This window comes from Bactrocera dorsalis, chromosome 2 (genome assembly GCF_023373825.1).
Source record: "Bactrocera dorsalis isolate Fly_Bdor chromosome 2, ASM2337382v1, whole genome shotgun sequence".
NCBI lineage: Eukaryota > Metazoa > Arthropoda > Insecta > Diptera > Tephritidae > Bactrocera > Bactrocera dorsalis.
In genome coordinates, this window is record NC_064304.1 from 38,857,146 (window position 1) to 38,874,008 (window position 16,863).

Sequence of the window (16,863 nt, forward strand, 5' to 3'; positions counted from 1 at the left end):
AGGACGTTCATCAGAAAAAAAAAAATTATCTGTGCAACCTATGAGACGTCATTAAGAAAGCTTCGACCGATAGTTGTTGTTGATTATTTTCCTAAATGAAGCCATAAGTTCGCGTAAAAGATGTTTCATAGATCACATGTGGAGACCAAACTTCAGACGAACATAAAAAAAGGTTCTGTAAATCTAGAAGGATGTTTTTAGGTAGGCGCGCAGTTTGTATGGATTAGTCCGGGTCATATTTGATCATATAGTGCATAGGTATATGTAGTATTGTAGGGAGGGAATAGAGCATACTGAGCATATTTAAAAAAACAACAACAATAAAACCCATTTTCATAATAACCGAAGCTTGTAAACAACAACAACTCTCATTGTAAACAAAAAGGCAATTTGTTTGCCTTTTATGTTCGCAATGTGCTAGCTGTGTTGTTATTGTTGTTGTTGTTTGTTTATAAGCCAGGGAGCAGTTTAATTTTTTAACATCAACACTTTTGTGCAGATAAAATCAAATTGATGACAATTCGCATGTCCAACGGTGTGTCGGTGTGTATGTATATGTGTATGTGTGTGCTGTAGGTGGTTGTATTGTATGTTTGTATGCATATTTGACAGTATAAAAACACACGTGGGCAAACACTCTTTCACGATTTACAAAAACAAACGCTGACAACACTCCGAAGACCCCATAAAATTAAAGGTAAGTGTCAGGCGAAGGCACACACGCACACACAAGCATGTACACATATGTATGTATATATGTGTGTGGTACGCGGTTGTTGTATTTCTGGTCGCCTATAATGCATATGTGTTTACCGTTATGTAGGTGAGTGCTGTTAAATAAATATTAATTCGCCCTGCGACAACTTCAGGACTTCACTTTTCACACACACACACATACTTATGCACACATATGCAGTACCTGCGCTGCACTCGCTGAATGTTGCCTACCAACAAAGCTTACGAATTCGGCGTTTTAAATATTTTTCGCCGCTGAAAGGACAGGTGAGCACTGAATCCACAAACACTAGCCACCATACACGCATACTCACATATACAAACACAGTCAGCATATGAATAAACACACACACATGCATATTGGCGACCCTTCACCGTTATTTATACATTTCGATATTTATCGATGATATCTCTGTCAGTGCGGCCGCTTTTGCGTTTCCTTACAGCCATGTACAAACAAATATATATGTACATGTGTGTGTGTGTGTTTGTGCAAAAGAAAGCCTGCTTTTCGGCGCTTATCCGCTGCTTTTGTGCTTGTACCCTTACTTAGCCCGCCGAACATGTGTACATTTTTGCAAATATTTTCGCCCATTTTATAGGTGTGTACTTATGCATATATGTACATATGTATGTATGTATATAAAGTGGCTTTCACATATATTTGTGTGTTTATTTACACACTTTATTGCCTTTGTTGCTGTCAGTTAGATTTTTTCCGCAGATAGTACTTCTGTTGCTGTCACAGTTGCAGTCATTCGCCTGAAATGTCACTATTGGGTTGTTGTTGTTGCAATTGTTGGTGTTGCTGTCACGACATTGTCATCGCCGGTTGGTGTCAACAGTGGATTTACAACGAAAGAGCGCTTTTTTATATTCATTATTGACGCATATATGAAAATATATATTTGGGAAAAAATATGTACAGTATACGTGCATTGAAATGTGAACGGTGATGTTTTAATATACAATTTTTTGATGCAATGAAGTTAGCTAAATTTTATTTAATCTATTTTTAGTTTTCTTTGCAATTTTTTTTACAGTATCTGTGCATTGAAATATGAACAGTTATGATTCTTTAAGAAATTTCCCACCCCAAAAAAATATATATCATCTTCTGTTGATTTTCAACTTAATTAAAATTATTTTTTATGGAAAAATTACTTTTACTTGTGGTCTGAAAGTTCGCTCAACTCAGACGTGAATGCCTCCGCCTTCGCAGATCCTACACAAGATCCAGGCGCAGAGGAGCCACATCCCGGGGGACTTGTGTATAAAATAGTAATGAAAAAAATTCCACGCTCGAGCAACGCCACCTGACTTAACCGCTGCCAAAATGGATTAGATCATGGACGCACCATTCCCCACACACGAAAAAAGGGGGCTAGTGTTCCTGAACATACTCTAATATTTCCGCAAATCCCCTAGTTCATCCTCGAAGAGCAGGAACTAGCCACTGGCAAGCTCAAGGTCAATAAATCACCCGACAGATACGGGATTCCAGCAGAAATCCTGAAAAAAATCGCTGCAGAGTGACCGCCATTACTATTGAATATGTACAACCTGCCTCGAAGTGCGAATATTCCCTGAACCCTGGAAAATGCAACGGTTGGTGTTAATCAGTAAGGAAAAGGACACCCCAATTCGTCATCAGCATACCGTCCACTATGCCGGCTTGAGCTCTACTTAAACCCAGACGCGAAGCAGCTATCAACGAAGCTGGAGGACTGTCTTCAAGACAACATGGCTTTCGATCCGAGAGATCAACTCTGGGAGCTATAAAACGCGTTATTGAAAGTGTAGAATCTGTGCAGCGTAGATGGCATAAATACAATATAAAAGAATAGTGTTGCTAGCGACTCTAGATGTCCGAAACGCCTTCAACAGCGCTAGACGGGTGGGTATGAGCAACGCTCTCGAAAAAAACTTGAAAGTCCCCAACTACCTCGGAGCTGTGGTGCGGAGCTACCTTAGTAATAGAAAACTGCTATACCAAGCTACAGAGGAATTACAAGAGATAGCGATCATGTCAGAAGCAGCAGGATCCATTCTAGGCCCGGCCTTGTGGAATATCAGCTATCACACTATACTAAAAATTGAAATGCCAAACGACTCGTTCTTAACTGGCTACGCGGACCACATTGTGGCAATAATTATGACACGAAACGCAGAAGAAGCATGAAGAAAGCTTAATCAGGTCATAGTACGGACGCAAACATGGCTCTGCTCACACAACCTCCAGCTCGCTACGGAAAAACAGAGTTACTAATGCACATACCCCTCGAAATAAGTATGCAAACAACTATGGATATTCTTAGGACACAAAAAGCGGTAAACTACCTAGGACTGGACCCCAGACTAACCTTCTGGGTACATATCAAGTATGACGCAGGAAAGTCAGCAAACATCACCTCCCAACTTAGCAGACTAATGACCAACATGGGGAGTCCCAGCCAAGGAAAGAAAAAGCTCCTAATGTCGATGACAATCAGCACCTTTTCATTTGGCAAAATATCTTCAAGAAATCTAAAATAATGGTGTAATCTGCGAAAAAATGTTGCCATCGGACCACTATGTCATAGAGTTGCCATAAAACCAACCAGTCAAAATTAAGTTTTTTAAGGAATCTTTCTTTATTTCTGAAGGGTAATAGAGCTTCGATGTAACCAACGTTAACGTGTTCTCTTGTTTCTGTTGTCAACTGTCTTTAAAATGTTCTGGCGGCAATTATTTCCACTTTTATGCACGCTACTGTACCCACATATGTATGTGTTTGTTTTAGTTTAGTTGTAACTTTTTGTATGAAAATATTTTCGCTTTATGCCCTAAACCGCGCGCGAGTGTGTTTATGTGCGCGCATTAAAACATAAGTGACTTGATTTTATTTGTTATCATTTTAAGTCCGACGGCAATTTATGACAACAACAGTGTTGCTGCATTAGGGAATTCTTTTTTGTGATTTTTCGCCGATTTTTTTCGTATTTTTTATTGACTTTTTTGCGCTTGCTTTGTTTTCTTTTCATTATGAATATACATTCGTCAATATTTTGAAAACATTTCGTTGTAACTTTTTCACACACACACACACACATACCATACATACGTGTAAACATTTTTTTACATTTTCCCCTGAAGGATTGAGTTAATGCTGTTATTTAGTTATTTTTGCTATTTTTATTCTAATTTCTACCTTTTTCACACACATAACTATGCGTAGTTGTGTGTGTGAGTAAACGGCTTTTTGTGATTTTCCCTCGGCGCTCGCGTTAATATTGTGTTATTTTTATGCGATTCAAATTGTTTTGATGGATTCCGGCGTTTGTCTATGTTTTTGCGTGCCTGGGCGCTTTTTCACGTGTCGCCTCCAACACATGTGTATTTACATATATGTTTGTGTGTGTGTGTTGATGTGCCTGTGTGTTGTTTATGCCGATTTTATTGTGTTTTTTAGTATTTACACTGTCACTCGTAATTGCTTTATTTATTCGACTATTTTGTCGCTTAAACTAAATTAGTTGATGGGCAATTGAGATTGGCGGTTGATAAAAAATTTATGATTTCTTTTGTTTTTTTTTTTTTGTTTCAAATTCCCGAAAATCTAATGATAATGCGATTTATGCTTGGCTATGCTTTGTCGTGTTATTTATAATCAAGTTTTAGTAGTTCTAAATCGACTCAGTTCAAACTGCAGATGAACATAATTGCTTAATTTTTAGCTTTTCCAAATAAAATTGTCGAAAAAAGTGACCGCAAATTTTTATACTCTCGCAACAAAGTTGCTAAAGAGAGTATTATCGTTTTGTTCACATAACGGTTGTTTGCAAGTTCTAAAACTAAAAGAGTCAGATATAGGGTTATATATACCAAAGTGATCAGGGTGACGAGTAGAGTTGAAATCCGGATGTCTGTCTGTCCGTCCGCCCATCTGTCCGTCCGTCTGTCGTTCCGTCTGTCCGTCCGTCCGTGCAAACTGTAACTTGAGTAAAAATTGAGATGTCATGATGAAACTTGGTACACGTATTTCTTGGCTCCGTAAAAAGGTTAAGTTCGAAGATGGGCAAAATCGGCCCACTGCCACGCCATAAATAAAGATATTAAAATGAAATTTGGCACAAAGAATCACATTAGGGAGGGGCATATTTGCACGTAATTTTTTTGGAAAAGTGGGCGTGGCCCCGCCCTCTACTAAGTTTTTTGTACATATCTCGGAAACTACTATAGCTATGTCAACCAAACTCTATAGAGTCGTTTCCTTCACACATTTCCATATACAGTTTAAAAATGGAAGAAATCGGATAATAACCACGCCCCCTCCCATACAAAGGTTATGTTGAAAATCACTAAAAGTGCGTTAACCGACTAACAAAAAACGTCAGAAACACTAAATTTTACGGAAGAAATGGCAGAAGGAAGCTGCACCCAGGTTTTTAATAAAAATTGAAAATGGGCGTGGCGTCGCCCACTTATGGACCAAAAACCATATCTCAAGAGCTACTTTACCGATTTCAATGAAATTCGGCATATAATATTTTCTTAACACCCCGATGACATGTACGAAATATGGGTGAAATCGGTTCACAACCACGCCTTCTTCTAATATAACGTTATTTTGAATTCCATCTGATGCCTTCTCTGTATAATATATACATTAGGAACCAATGATGATAGCGGAATAAAACTTTACACTTTTATGGCATTTGAGCTGAGGTATCCCTTGTGGAAAAATTGTCGTGATCGGATTATAACTTTTCAAGGTCCTTGATATCGAATACGAAGAGCTCAGTGCCTAACCTAACCTAATTTTTCACCGAAAATATCGGTAAATCTTCCGGATAATGAAATCTCGATTATCACTTTATCATGCGAGAGTATAAAATGTTCGGTGACACCCGAACTTAACCCTTCCTTACTTGTTATTATTAAAGTTTAGCAGCAAAGCTTTCGCACTACTATGGGCAAAAAATAGTAAGACTTTTTAATTAAAATCGAATCGAATCGAATCTCACATCAAAATTAGTTTAGTACAAGCTTGTCTTTCTGAAGTATATAAAGTGCATTCGGTGATTTTTACGATGAGTGAAATTATTCAACAAAGAAGTTCAATTGAATTTTGTGTGCTGAATCAAATTTCTGGTGCCGAGAGTGTTCGAAAGACCTTCGGTGATAAATGTTTGTTGCGAGCAGGTAGTTTTGATTGGTATAAATTATTAAAAGAGGGCCGAGAACTGACGATGAGTCTTGGATCTATCTTAACGCCCGGAAACAGACGATTCAGCCGATTGAATATCGTGGCAAAGGTGAGCCGAAACCGAAAAAATCTAGTAAAAGCAAGACAAAATCAAGGTTGCGTTGTCTAAATCAAGGTTCTGTTGACAGTTTTCTACGAAAATCGAGATGAGTTGCCTTCCTATTCCTACCGACCAGCCAAGCTGTTGTGTGTTATGTGTCATTTACACGAAGCTATTCGTAAAAAGATATCGGGATTATGGACTGACAACTCTTGGGTTTCGCACCACGATAATATCGCGTCTCATACTGCATTAATTCTTTGTGAGCTTTCCGCCAAATTTTTGAACAATATCGTGCCGCAACCACCGTCTGTATTAGCTCCGCGTGACTTCTGGCTATTCAGCAGAGTCAAGCGACTGAGTCAATTTCAGACATTAAACGTGAATCGCTACGAGCATTGAAGACCATTCTAGCAATTCACTTTAACAACTTTCGCAAGGATTGCAAAAAACGTTGGCATAAGTGTATTGCGGTCATCAGGGTTTACATTTAAAGCTTTTTTTGACAGCATGAAACGCATATGCCGCTGTCTGAATTTGGAAACTTCGCAAAACTAATACGGCTAAGTAAACTGACGTTGCACAATAGCCAAAGCTCCGTCAGAATCGGGATGGATCTTTCGATACAAAATGAGGTTTTAGACAAGGCGACCACCTGTCGTGCGACTTCTTCAATATACTGCAGGAGCAAATAATACGAGCTGCAAAGCTGATCTCCAGGTTGGACAAAAAAGCAAAGTAAGTGGGTCTGGTAGTGAACGAGAGCAAGACAACATATCTTCTGTCATCAAACAAACAGAAGTCGCACACGCGGCACGCGTCGCTATTGACAGTCACAACTTCAAGGTCGAAGATAATTTCGTCTATCTTTGCTTTGGACCTTAAGAGAACAGTTATGTTCCAACAGGACAACGCCAGGATATACACATCGTTAGTGGCACCAAGAAATTGACACGTGCTATTTAAATGGGGATTGAAGCTTTTCCTAACGCAAATCAAAATTTAAGCCACGCCCACCAGCAAATATACCGTTAATATCTATACTGCGCTACGTACCATATATCCGTGTGAATGTATGAGTGTACTTGTATGTGGTTGCTGCACTTAAAATTCACTCCTAACTTCATTACACTTGGCTAAATGATTTTCATATGTCATATATTATAATCTCTGGGCAGCTACAAGTAGGCGAACAGCTGCTTTCGGTAAGCGTGGAGCAGTCAACAGCAGCCAACTTTACTCAGCAGTGACATTAGCAAAGCAGAAGCAGCCTCATGAGAGGAGGAGAGGGAGTCGAAGCAATCCTCCATGGAGCGGCAACATTAGTGCTGAGACAAATGACCGCAAGCACACACGGACACGGACGCCGCCACAGACACATAGGTGTGTGTGTGTGTGTGCATAAATTCGCCAGTAAAATGTCAACAAACGATTTGTCATTTTCATAACCTTGTTTACTGACGCATTTGTAATATCAGCAAAAATAACAATTCCGCAAATTTCACAGATGCACAGGCGAGGACAAAGTCGAGTGCGCAAGAGGTTTGAATAGACATACATACATACATATACTGACTTGTGTGTGGAAGTCTTGCTTTCAAGACACGGCAGTCAAAAGTTTTGTTTCTTCGTTCTTTTGTTTCGTTGCGGGTGTAGACAAGAAATGTTGGCAACAAAAAGCGCAAAGAAACAATAATAATAAAAATGAATAAATAACAACAACACATTCGACATGTGATGGCAATAAATCGCTTGAAATGGACTCAGCACACACAGATTTACATACACTCACATATTCTCATTGCAATTGACGCACGGAAATAGGAAAGCCTGCCTCCAAGGACATATTTGACACACACATACAAGTATATACGAAAAGATATTAAATACAACTGTGCCCGCTGGGAGACAATTTAAATGGAAGCTGGTAAAGGACCTTTCTAGCCCATATTAAATGTATGTCATATTGTCTTATAGCCTACTTTGCTCCTTGAAGAAGAATACATAGTATTATTTGTGCTTTTGAAAAGCAATACTCGAGGCAGTGTACTTGTGCGTGACAAGCGACCAATGGTTCGTGGTTTACAACTGGCTACAGTGGCGAAATAATATTGAAATTGTAGTTCTTTCGACAAGCCGACAGCTTGTCATTAGAAAATTGCTGAAAATCAAGGTAAGTCTTTATAAAGATAGTTTTTTTATGAAACCGGTAGGTGCGCCCCATATATTAGTGATGAACCCCGGCCCAGCAGCTGTCAAGGTTGCTATTTTTCTTATGTTCTTATTTTTGTTATAATATGACAACTTTCTTCTTTTATTTTTCTTTTCTTTTTCGTTTCTTTGGATTCTTTCAAAACCTACAGAGCTCCCTGGGACATTGCAATGTCGAAGGAAATGTGTAATGTGTTGGGGAAATGAAAAAAATAAAATAATTGATTTGCGAACAGATTTGAACTCTGGTTACTCTGCCCAGAACCTCATTAAAGCTACTGTTAAATAAAAACAAATGGAAAAATATGAAATTAAATCAATATGCTAACAGAAGAGATTGCCAGCCCTCAGGTCTCAGTTTAGACACCAACTTGCGTCCGTTATAAACAAACTTTCATTTTCTATAAATAATCGGCTTACGATCGACGATGCCAGAAAGTATTTCTACCATTAAACAGTATTTGAGAGAATCCCTTAGGCTTTTGAATATGCCTCCCACTTCCCAAGCGCTCCATTTGCCAGTTAAGGTTATGACGAGCAACACAAATATGAGCAGAAAGCTTTCTTACTTTTTCTTTTGGCAAAACTAACGGCAAACACCCAGTCGATAAGACTAAAGTTTCACTTTGCAGTGCATCCAAATACCATAAGATAAAAAACTCGCTAAGGAACAAGTGAACTATGAAAGTTAAAATTGTCTGGATCTCAACAGCTCTTTCTGTCAAGAAATAACTTAATAAGGTTCAACAGATTATAAGCCCCACCAAAAACAAAATAAAATACCCTGTAGTGATCTATGTATTTGAAACTAGGTCTATGGAAAACTGTCGGTTCAGCGAGCTTTCGGCGGAGACATTGGAGTCTAAATTTTTTAAAAGTCAATAAATTATAAGTGAAAGGTTCAAAGTTATCGGAACGGCGTCTGCGCAAAGGAACCACCTGCATTAGCCACAGTTGTTAGTAACGGGTGATTTTTTTGAGGTTAGGATTTTCATGCATTAGTATTTGACAGATCACGTGGGATTTCAGACATGGTGTCAAAGAGAAAGATGCTCAGTATGCTTTGACATTTCATCATGAATAGACTTACTAACGAGCAACGCTTGCAAATCATTGAATTTTATTACCAAAATCAGTGTTCGGTTCGAAATGTGTTTATCGACAAATTTTGTTCAGCGATGAGGCTCATTTCTGGTTGAATGGCTACGTAAATAAGCAAAATTGCCGCATTTGGGGTGAAGAGCAACCAGAAGCCGTTCAAGAACTGCCCATGCATCCCGAAAAATGCACTGTTTGGTGTGGTTTGTACGCTGGTGGAATCATTGGACCGTATTTTTTCAAAGATGCTGTTGGACGCAACGTTACGGTGAATGGCGATCGCTATCGTTCGATGCTAACAAACTTTTTGTTGCCAAAAATGGAAGAACTGAACTTGGTTGACATGTGGTTTCAACAAGATGGCGCTACATGCCACACAGCTCGCGATTCTATGGCCATTTTGAGGGAAAACTTCGGACAACAATTCATCTCAAGAAATGGACCCGTAAGTTGGCCACCAAGATCATGCGATTTAACGCCTTTAGACTATTTTTTGTGGGGCTACGTCAAGTCTAAAGTCTACAGAAATAAGCCAGCAACTATTCCAGCTTTGGAAGACAACATTTCCGAAGAAATTCGGGCTATTCCGGCCGAAATGCTCGAAAAAGTTGCCCAAAATTGGACTTTCCGAATGGACCACCTAAGACGCAGCCGCGGTCAACATTTAAATGAAATTATCTTCAAAAAGTAAATGTCATGAACCAATCTAACGTTTCAAATAAAGAACCGATGAGATTTTGCAAATTTTATGCGTTTTTTTTTTTAAAAAAGTTATCAAGCTCTTAAAAAATCACCCTTTATAAGCATTTATAATTTGAAACTCTATTAATTGGAGTTTACTGTATGTGACTGTATCTTTTGTAAACGCTTTGGGCGCACAAAAGTCAGTGACATTGCAACGCACACTTGTCACACGTATACACAGTTATACAATGGCGCTTCTTCAATGTTCTTGACATGCTGCTCGTTATAATTCAATATACGCTGATGAACATGTAAGTCTAGTTGCATAAGAATAAATTTCCGTTGGAACTTTTGCAAAATCTTGTCTTATGTATACATACATATATATTGATGTAAAGGGTGATTTTTTAAGAGCTTGATAACTTTTTTAAAAAAAAAAACGCATAAAATTTGCAAAATCTCATCGGTTCTTTATTTGAAACGTTAGATTGGTTCATGACATTTACTTTTTGAAGATAATTTCATTTAAATGTTGACCGCGGCTGCGTCTTAGGTGGTCCATTCGGAAAGTCCAATTTTGGGCAACTTTTTCGAGCATTTCGGCCGGAATAGCCCGAATTTCTTCGGAAATGTTGTCTTCCAAAGCTGGAATAGTTGCTGGCTTATTTCTGTAGACTTTAGACTTGACGTAGCCCCACAAAAAATAGTCTAAAGGCGTTAAATCGCATGATCTTGGTGGCCAACTTACGGGTCCATTTCTTGAGATGAATTGTTGTCCGAAGTTTTCCCTCAAAATGGCCATAGAATCGCGAGCTGTGTGGCATGTAGCGCCATCTTGTTGAAACCACATGTCAACCAAGTTCAGTTCTTCCATTTTTGGCAACAAAAAGTTTGTTAGCATCGAACGATAGCGATCGCCATTCACCGTAACGTTGCGTCCAACAGCATCTTTGAAAAAATACGGTCCAATGATTCCACCAGCGTACAAACCACACCAAACAGTGCATTTTTCGGGATGCATGGGCAGTTCTTGAACGGCTTCTGGTTGCTCTTCACCCCAAATGCGGCAATTTTGCTTATTTACGTAGCCATTCAACCAGAAATGAGCCTCATCGCTGAACAAAATTTGTCGATAAACACATTTCGAACCGAACACTGATTTTGGTAATAAAATTCAATGATTTGCAAGCGTTGCTCGTTAGTAAGTCTATTCATGATGAAATGTCAAAGCATACTGAGCATCTTTCTCTTTGACACCATGTCTGAAATCCCACGTGATCTGTCAAATACTAATGCATGAAAATCCTAACCTCAAAAAAATCACCCGTTACAAATCGGTTTGTGTGTAAAAGCTGCAAAAAGTGCATTTTCATGACAAATGGCTTGTTGGCAATCGAAATGACAGTTGACGAGGCCTTGCGAGGCATAAATGTCATATTAAATTGGAATTTGGCATATATGATTTTGTCAGTTGTCTCCCGAGAGCAGATGGGTTGGAAAGTAGTTTCATATAATTTGTTATTACTATATAATTTTTTTTTTATTTTACCTTTTTTGTAAGTTAAAAATAAAAGATAACTGACTTAGACTAACTCAGTTAATACTAGTACTGATACGTATCAAAAATTAGATGTTGGAATACTCGTAGTCAACAGATCATAGACTTGGACAGACAAAAAAGACGGCAATGGCCATTACATCAAGCTTTTAACCCTGAACGTGCTTTGTTAGTCGATTCGACAATGCCAGTCCAAGGTTAAGGAACTTAACTAAAGCCTTCTTGTCATCAGACAATTTCTCATAAACTTTCGAAATAATATCATGCGAATATCATGCGAAATAGCTTAGGTAGTATATATTTTTCTGGAGCTCTCAAGATTTGCCGATTGGTCTCGAATTCACTATGTTACGCTCTCAAGTAATGATTACCCTCGATCTATGCTGAGCGATTCAAAATAGATCCACGAACAGTTATGTATCTTCATCTCATTCTGTCAACGCCATTTTATTATTATATTTCAAAAATAATTATATATTTTTATGTTTTCGAGAGCTGGTCAAGGATCTCAAAAATATAGCATATTGGGTTAGTATATTGAGTGGTGTGGTCTTTTCAGTTTGATCACTATTAATAGTCATCTTCAGATTACCAACATATTTAACCAATACTACGAGATAAAGATACAAATCTGAACAAAGCTACCAAAAATACTAAGGCATTTGCATTTATGATGACTTTTGAAAACTGTCAGAGCATAAATCAAAGCAAAAACGGGCAATGCTTATAAAATGTCTCTTTCTATAACGCCGATCTATTTGTCTCCCGTTCAAAAAAAAAACTAGACAATAACTGGTTTCGATTAGTCAAAGCGACCTCTTAGTTTATCTTTAACGTATGGGAAAAAAGGAGTGATTCCGTGTCAAGTCAGGACTATATGGAGGATCACTCAACAAATCGATATTTTGAGCGTTCAAAAATGATGTTGTTTCTGTCGATGTGTGAGAGCTAGCATTGTCGAGGTGAAACCGTATTCAGCGGTTGGTTTCGATTTCTTGAAAGACAACTGCCAACAAATAGTTGGTATAATTGCGGCATGTCCAGTTTTTCAAAAAATAGACATCCATTTGTTTTTGTTGGATTCTTCTCTTGTCTTGAAACACATATTGACTTCTCTTTACTTTCGGGTTGATACGCGGAAATCCAAGATTTATAATCTTTCATAGTGTCATGGGCGTAATTGGAAGCAATGCTAACATATTTGTTGAGCGATCAACAACATAAATAGTTCCCAGAACAAGAGCTGATTTTAGACGACCTGCACGTAATCGCTCTTGGAGTGATCTACGACCTCAATCGTCATTGGTAAGTACTGATCCTTGATGAAATTGATCGTCAATAATAACTCATCAATACACTGCCGCTAAGTTAATCCACGTCGAAAGTTGTAAAAAATAATCGCCCGAAAATGTTCGCAATTTAATTCAATTTCTTGGTCGAGGTGAATATTTTAAGTTACTGTAAATAAACAATTTGAGTTTGTCTAAGTTGTGAGTTACTTATTTCAATACTAGAGTTACCAAATCCCGAAATATTAAAACCCGATCCTACGTACCCTTCAAAGGTACATTTTTTTAACCCAAAGGGTATACGAAATCCTAATTTTGATCGGTCAGCTTATATGGCAGCTATGTATATGCTAGAGTCGACCGGTCTGAACAATTTGTTGGGAAATTATAGCGATGCTATAAGGTTCGCATATAAGGACATGAAATTTTATCTGTCAGTTTATAGGGCAACTACATGCTAGATTTGTCCGATATAGGCGGTTCCGACAAACGAGCAGATTCTTCATGAGAAAAAGACTTGTGTAAAATTTCGGATCGATATCTCAAAAACTGGGTGACAGGTTCGCATATAGTTATACTGGCGAAAAGAGAGACGGACATGACTAAATTAGCTTAGCACCCTCATCACTTACATACTTTATAAGGTGCTTTATAAGGGTTCCAACAATTTCTTGTGGGTGTTACAAATATCGTGGCAAACTTAATATATCCTGTTCAAGACATTTAAAAAAGTGTTGTCTGTGTTGTACTGAAGTAAATAATTTTGTTTTTGCTTTTACCTGTTTATTTTGGCCCGGTGAATCAGAGCTCAAACTTAGTTTGCAGGGAAGTCGAAAATGCCGCTTTCAATTCCCTGAAAAATCAAAAAGCGCCACTACAAAAAATAGAAGAATTCAACTAAAGCGTTGCATAACTCTAGAGTACTACTGAGCACGAATAATCTCAAATATGAGCACGGCTAAGTATGACTTATGACACTTAACATTTCTACAGTTCCACAGAAATTAGCAATTAAAATTTAGATAGCTGAGTAGTTTGAAATTGCCTCGAGCATATAAAAACCGATGCCGGTGTATGAAGCAGTTACAAAGCATTTATTTTAGCCGACAAATGTCTCGCCGTACATTTTCGATTGCTGCGCTCACGGTCTCATTAACCCTTAGCGGTGCATACGAGCCAGATAGCACACGATTAAAAGTTAACGAAAAATTGGAACCACGCATTATTAACGGTCAAGTGGTGACCATCGAGCAATATCCCTATCTAGTCGCAGTGCAAATATGGGGAAGCTTTCAGTGTGGCGGCAGTATTATAAGCCGGAGAGTTGTCCTGACCGCAGCGCATTGCTTGGAACGCGAAAAACAACCACGCAAATATAGCATAATATATGGTGAAACTGATATACAGGGTGCAACGAGTAATGTTATACAAGTGGAAAGCTTTAAGATGCATCCGGATTATAGTAACATCAATATGGATTACGATGTTGGCTTACTTTTCCTTGTCGAAAGCATACCGTTCAGCAAAAGTGCGCAATGTATCAAATTGGCTGTGAATAGGCCGTGGCTCGGTAGTCGAGCCAGTATGGTGGGTTGGGGCGAAACACAGGCGAGCGATCGCGGTCGTTTGCATGCTGTTTACGTGTATACTATAATGCAACTGCGCTGCTGGTTGTTATACAAAAACAAGTGGAGAATAACACCACGTATGCTGTGCGCTGGCGTGCCACAGGGTGGTAAGGACGCATGCCAGGGCGACTCTGGTGGGCCGTTGGTGGTCGGAGACGAACAAGTGGGTATATGCTCGAATGGTTTTGGGTGTGGCCTTAGGAAGTACCCTGGCGTCTATAGTAATGTTGCTGTTTTACGCGACTGGATCCAAAGCCATGTGAATACAAGCTGCAGCGATACGAAGGCGATTTCGGCGTCCAAAGGAAGAACGAAACTTAAACTATTTGGAAGCATGAACAGAAGAGAAAGCTGAAACGATTTTGAAATTAAAAGCATATAATAATCTTAATTTTTCTTTATGTGGGAAGATTACTGTGCACGATAACAGCGCTGATCACGTAAAAATATCGATATTTAGCGTATATCGAATGAAAAATATTAATATCGATTTTTTTATCGAAAGTAGGAGAATCTGTATCTGTATTCCTGAAAAATCAATATCTCCAATTATCTTTGGTAACATAAATTGGCGATTGAAAATATATAAAGTTATCGACTTTTTATCGATATTAAGAGAAAAATCTATATCTCGATAAAATTATTATTTCTGATAGGTTTTGATATTAAGTGAAATTTCCGATATTTATCGTGTATCGAATGAAAAATATTAAAATATCGATTTTTTATCGAAAGTAGGAGAAGCTGTATCTGTATTCCTGAAAAATTTTTATCTCCAATTATCTTCAGTAACATAAATTAGTGATTAAAATATAAAAAATTATCGATTTTTTATCAGTAATAAGAGCCAAATCTATCTCTCGAAAAAAATTTTTTTTTTGATAATTTTTTTTTAAAGAGAGATGGGGTTTTTTTCGGATTGCATATAAGACGAAGACACATACTTTTCTTCTGTATAAATACCTCATGTACAATATGTGCGGAGTTGAAACCGTAACCATTTATCGCGATAAGTATAGAAAGTTATCGATAATTTTATGAAACTATGTCTATTAATCGATAGTTTCTTCACGACCTACATCGAAAGATGGAATTTAAACGTTTTATTTACGATCACTTTGTGGTGGTTAGAGGTTTCAGATATCTAGCATAGACTTTCAATAAAAAGATTGACCGTCTATTAAATTGGATGTTCTTTGCTTTTTTGATCGGTAAAAATTCCACGCTGAATCCTTCCCGGAGATGCCGACTGGTATAGATACACCACTAGCACGACGATACCAAGGACGGACTGGTAACAGTCCACCCTTCCTCCAGTTCGAAGATATCTAGGTATGGTCTAACTTTTTTGATGAGTGGTCCTTGCTCCTCAATAGAACAGCATTGAATTAAGAAATCTTATTGTGGTTGGAATAATGGCTGAATCAGGGTGTCATACGTCCCTTGTCGAAGTTCAACCTTGCCGGCAACCCTCAAATAGCCTAGTATCAAACGGAGCTTATGCATATCTGGCGCTCTTCATAAAACTATAACCCTACTTGCGTGTCGGGGACTATGCACAAGGGGACCTACTTTCCCTCTACACTCGTGGTTCCAAATAGAAATCAGAACAATAAAAACAATAAAGAATTAAAGCAGTGCGGATCTCCTGGATTTAAAGCCGTAGGGGTTGTCGTTTCCAGAAAACAGCAGCATTTAAAACGAACTGAAAAGTAGCCGCCCAAAGACAGATTGGTCAAAGTGCAAAGGCTGGTGCCAACCCTGAAGCTGAAGCAAAACCCAGCTCCAGGAATACAACGGCAATAATAGCAGCCGAAACCAAGCCCGTTCGCCGAAGTTTTGTTACAAGGATGGAAAGGAAAGAAGATGCCAAACGTAGAGCTGCCAGTTGTTTTTAAGAACGATGGCCGAGTGAAATCCAGGTACACGTAGAAGCGTCTTGCTGCTCACCTGCTGAAAAGGGTACAGTTACCATTAACAACCAATGAGGAGTTTACAAAAAAGTTCCAGGATTCCACTGATTACGCGAAAACGGTTCTAGCCAATTTTAAGCTGTAACCAGATAGTGAAATGACTTTGAAATCACTAATATCTCGTAGGGTTTCATCAAAGATAGTGAAACAACGCCTTGATCGCTTAGTGAATATAACATAACATTTCACGATAAGTCCGCGTTGGGTTCCAGGACAAAGTGATATTCCTCATCATGTGCACCACAGAGCTAACTAGAACAGGCACCACACTACCATTAGAGTCCAGAAAAAAGGGAAGCAAAAGTATGCAAACTACCGTTTGATGGTTTTTTGACGATATTTCGGAGAGGAGAACGTAGAGTGAGGAGATTTTAGTCTCTGTGGTTTCCTTGGGCCTTC

The 16,863-nt window shown here is 38.5% G+C and overlaps 1 protein-coding gene across 1 annotated transcript; it reads left to right on the plus strand.

Moving 5' to 3' along the window:
* The first annotated feature begins 13,931 nt into the window (after nt 1-13,931).
* Nucleotides 13,932-15,269, plus strand: LOC105226421 (trypsin-3-like). Its single transcript, XM_011205283.3, has one exon. It carries the CDS (start codon nt 13,938-13,940, stop codon nt 14,844-14,846), a length of 909 nt encoding a protein of 302 aa, XP_011203585.2. The 5' UTR covers nt 13,932-13,937; the 3' UTR covers nt 14,847-15,269.
* Nucleotides 15,270-16,863: the final 1,594 nt, after the last annotated feature.

What these genes read in the sequence shown, in the direction of transcription:
- LOC105226421 (XM_011205283.3), top strand. Translation starts at nt 13,938, where the DNA reads ATGAAGCAGTTACAAAGCATTTATTTTAGCCGACAAATGTCTCGCCGT.